Source organism: Etheostoma spectabile, chromosome 16, assembly GCF_008692095.1.
Source record: "Etheostoma spectabile isolate EspeVRDwgs_2016 chromosome 16, UIUC_Espe_1.0, whole genome shotgun sequence".
Lineage (NCBI taxonomy): Eukaryota > Metazoa > Chordata > Actinopteri > Perciformes > Percidae > Etheostoma > Etheostoma spectabile.
In genome coordinates, this window is record NC_045748.1 from 5,348,493 (window position 1) to 5,353,014 (window position 4,522).

At 41.3% G+C, this 4,522-nt stretch overlaps 1 protein-coding gene across 1 annotated transcript in view; it reads right to left on the reverse strand.

The window, feature by feature from the left end:
- The window catches only part of LOC116704262 (ephrin type-A receptor 5-like), a 71,007-nt gene extending 66,879 nt beyond the window's left edge, over positions 1-4,128 (reverse strand). Inside the window, 3 exon segments of the mRNA XM_032539584.1 lie at positions 3,842-3,891; positions 3,893-3,923; positions 3,926-4,128. Of these exon segments, the coding sequence (XP_032395475.1) occupies positions 3,842-3,891; positions 3,893-3,923; positions 3,926-3,938 (94 nt within the window). The 5' untranslated portion in view covers positions 3,939-4,128.
- Positions 4,129-4,522: the final 394 nt, after the last annotated feature.

Sequence of the window (4,522 nt, forward strand, 5' to 3'; positions counted from 1 at the left end):
CAAAACTAAGTGGTACTATGACAAACCTACGACTCACTGAGACTTTCTTCGGTTGAAAAATGATCTTTTAAATTGATAAACATTATATTTGTAATCCATGGCTCAATTCAAACGGGATTAAAAAAATTATTTGCCTCGCCCCGTTCACTACCGTTCCTATTTTTTGGAAACATAAGTCCCATGAGGTCCACCAGAAGGGGCGTGACTTTGGCTCTCTATTGATGCAATTTTAATTTTGAGTATTGTATATGTCAATTACTTGGCACAGGAACTGACCAATTTCAATTGTGTATGTGTGTGTGTTTGTGTGTTCGCATTACACAGGACACTGGACTCCACATTATTATTTTTTTTTCATCTCTCATACCTCAGACGTTATAAAGCATCTCAGACCAACCAGGCTGGTAAAAACCTATGAGTACCTTGCGGACAACATTTATTTGTGAAACCTATTGCGGCCATTTGGAGCTGCCAGCAAGATAATTTTACTAGTGTAATATTAACACAGAGCAAACAATAATACTGAATCTAAGAGATTAAATCAATTGTCCAAAGGTTTAGTCTCATAAAAAATAGCCATGTCTTAAAGCAGATGTTGGGTACAATACGTCCAGTACTGTGATAAGCCTTGTAATAAAACAACTCCGGCTCATATTAACCCTGCCCTTATGTCAACAGAAGAATAGATATCTAGAGTGAAAAGGTGGAGTAAGCGTAACAAAAACATGAGCCGGAAGCTAGTTCACTAACTGAGAGACACACACACGCACACACAAGTCTCTGCTGCTCTGCAGAGAATAATAAAAGATGTCCTTAGGAGGCGATTACACAACTAATTAGGCCATAAAGAAGAGATAAGTGATGCTGAACTAGATCATAAGGAATAAGTTACCTCTTTTACTCGCTCACTCTCTAAGGATCAAACCACCTAACAAGTTACAGCGCTGCCGTGACAATGATCTACAGAAAAGTAATCCCCACTGAATGGATGAAGTGATTTAAAGTATTGTAGTGGCATCACTTTACGGAATAATATTTCAAATATTTCAAAGAGTAAGTGGACTTTCAGCATGGAGAGTAGTGAAAAACATTCTCTTTGAAATGATAACTGAATATGTGATGTGAAAGTGGCAAGGCTCCTTTTTATTTTTTAATTGCACACGTTTAGCACTCTAGCAGGTGATGGGTTAAGTGCCACCTTGACACCAGTGATCCCAAATAAGAAGCGTGTCCGTACAAAGTACAAAACTTTCAATTTCTTCAACACACTTGCCTTTAGAGATTTTTTTCCCTTTCGGCGGATGTGTGGTTGTGGCATTTACATGTTATCTTGGATCGCTCTGGGCTTAATGGCCTGCCTTCTCTTTCACATGCAGACACGCACTTATTTCAAGCCATTTACTGTAATTTACCCAAATCGACCGTCCTCATTTGATCAACGCCATTACCAACTAAAAGCAAAGTGATGGGTTTTAAACTCCCTAAAGTGTAGGCTCACACACCCCTCATTTGTCAGATATTATTATTATTATTATTATTATTATTAACCAAACACAATGACACGCTCTAAAACAGATGTGAGGCATCTGGCTCTGTGTAGAGATGCTCCCAAGAAATTGATCAATGTGAGTAAGAATGGATTAACTTTGAGAGGAGGGAATTAATCAAGGTGGCCCAGTGTGTGCAGTCTGTCTCAGTTTCAGTGATGAGTGGTGGAGCCCCACTGCAGGATAACTGGAATCACTACTAAATGGTAATATAATTAAGGAGGCATTAGGACTTTTCTCTGTTCACTTGTTTCCCCCTTCAATTCAGTGTACCAACTTGCGCTGTACAGGCAAATGAAAGGTAAAAAACAGTTGGATGAGGTAGGTCTGCTGTGATGTGAGGACACAATATGCAGCATTTAGCCTGTTCTCTCACATTAAGACAACAATTAAGATGGATTGGTGGACAAAGTCCCTAATGATTCCTCCAAGATGTCTAATGTGAGCAGGAAAATTGTTTATTACGTGTTCAATTACAATGAGTTAGCCCGATGAAAGAATTGCAGCTATTTTAATTATGGGCTTCACCTTCCTCTCCAATTATGCATGTGATGAATGATTATCCATTGCAATGCAAATATGTGCCAAATTAACCCAAATTTTGAGTTGAATGGAAGGCTCTGGCAAAAGCTCTGGCAAATGCTCTTTAAGCGGTTAGGTGTTTAACAGTTTCATTTGATGGGTTTTCTTAAGCAGAAGCTTGTGTTTTTTAAGTCAAATTTGAAAGAGAAAGAACAAAAAAACGATGTTTAACAGTGTGCTGTTGCATAGCAAAACAAAGGATAGGAATTGTGATAAAGAAAGGCATCAAAGAAAACAAATGTCTGAATAATTTTAAGATGTTTTTGAGGACTTATGTCTCTTTTAATTGACTGCAGTCAAAACACAAAATATGATACCATCCATTGATACACAATTGTCACAGTACCTAGTACAGACAACAATCCTCATCAGTAATTGGTTCGGATAGATTTCATATCCTTCTTTTAGGTGATATGAGTGAACCTGTCACTCTTTTATGGAACTTGTATGCCCGTTTGCACCAGTATACAATGTAGTGCAGTCATTTATTTCAAAGAACACTAACACAAAGAGGTAACCATATATTCTAGGAAAACTTGAACTATTCTACACGTTGCCGAAGGACGGCCTGCAAAAACCGCTCCAGGACCCCGGAGTATCCCATTGTCACACTTTGGGAGCCACTTTTGTGAATCTAAACTTTGACCAAATAAATCTGCCATGTGAAGAATAAGCAGGTTGATGAATGTTCTTTCTTTCCCGGATAACGCTGCCTAATAGCCACAAACAATGGCATTCAGCTCGGGCTATTAAAATGCTGCTCAGACTGCAGATAATAGCGTGGGAACAATATCTGACACACACTTTTCCCCTTTCCTATTTTAAGTCACATTGCAAATGCCCAAATTTGATATTTAGTAGGGGGATGAAGGTGCATTAATTCAGATGAGATGACAATTGATTGGTTTACAGTTTACACTGACCTTACAGTATATAGAAATAACTGCACCAAATAATGTGGTGGTGCCAAATAAAAATATCAGCGCAACATCAAGAAAAGTAACATAACTGTAAGCTACTATCTGAACTCACTGGCTGACTGGCATGTTAACAGGATTTAGATGTTAGAAGGGTTCAATCCGCTTCTATAAAAGGCAGAATGCCGGACTAGACTGAACCTAAAAATGAGGTGAAATATCGCAGCAAAACCCCCAAAGTTCCAATTATGATTAGAGATCAACCTGGCCATTTAAAACGCACTGTATCATAATGCCAAGTCAGGAAAATGTGAATCTTTATTTTTTTTTCTTTTCTTCTAAAACACCATGAAGTGCTTTAAGGTCCATGTCAACTCAACAGGAGACTATAAGCACCCTCCACGCTGCGCAGGACGGTGTTTCAGATCAGTAAGGGGATTCTCGCAGCGCACTGAGTCTGTCGGGGCTGCCAAGTCCTCCAAGGACTGGTTATCTGGAGAGACGCATGCTCTGATCAAAGGTCCTTTTTATCCCAGCTTTTACCGTTTCAGAACACACAGTCGGGGGGGAGGGGGGGGGGGGGGGCAACAGTGGTCATTAACAACATATCTGCTGAAATGCATTTTATAGACGACATCCAAACAGGTCGGACCCGTGTAGCCAGGCTAAATGAGGGTCTGGACTGGGGCACCATAGACAGGCATTTCCACTCAGACTTGCCAGTGCCAGTCAAAGCCAAGTCGTGTACCAAACAGCGGTGCCATTAACCCATATGTGTCTCTGTGCGTGTTTTACCTTCATTGGCGGGGATGCACCACGCTCCGTGCAATGCCAGACTCCAAACCCGTCCATGCCACCAGCCGAATGCCACAACTCACCAGCGAGATTGCATGGCGCATCCAAAAAACAAAAAACCGGTAACAGGGGGGGGGGGGCAGGGGGGATTTTTCCTAAACAACAGCAGTTTCGGTCAGCATGAAACGGGATATCGTAATGAAACCATCTGTATCGTTATGCGTCCGCTTGGAGAGAAGGGAGCTCATGTTATGCGGCGGGGAGAGGAAGCGAGTGCGAAGCTGTGTGCGCTCTGGGTTTGGGGAGGCGGGCAGCGCGCCGGGGGGCGGAGTGAAGCGCAAGTCTCTCCAATCACAGACACCTCCACAGGTGAACCCCACTGCTGCTCCAAGGGACAGTCGATTACTCCTCACACTCGTTACTACTTCCAAATGTAACTTTAATACGGTATGATGACTTTTAAATCTCTCGTGTTTCGTTTAAGCACAAGTGAGACTATGTGTGACGATAGAACGGGATTATCAAACCTTGTTACCATATGACCACACATTTAAAAAAAAAAAAACACCTTTTGAATGCTGATCTCTTCCACACGCCCCCAACATACATAAGTGGGTGAGGATTGAGTATTTGAAGATATTTTAAACAACGGGCATTAGGTTTAAAGCGATTAACCACGAA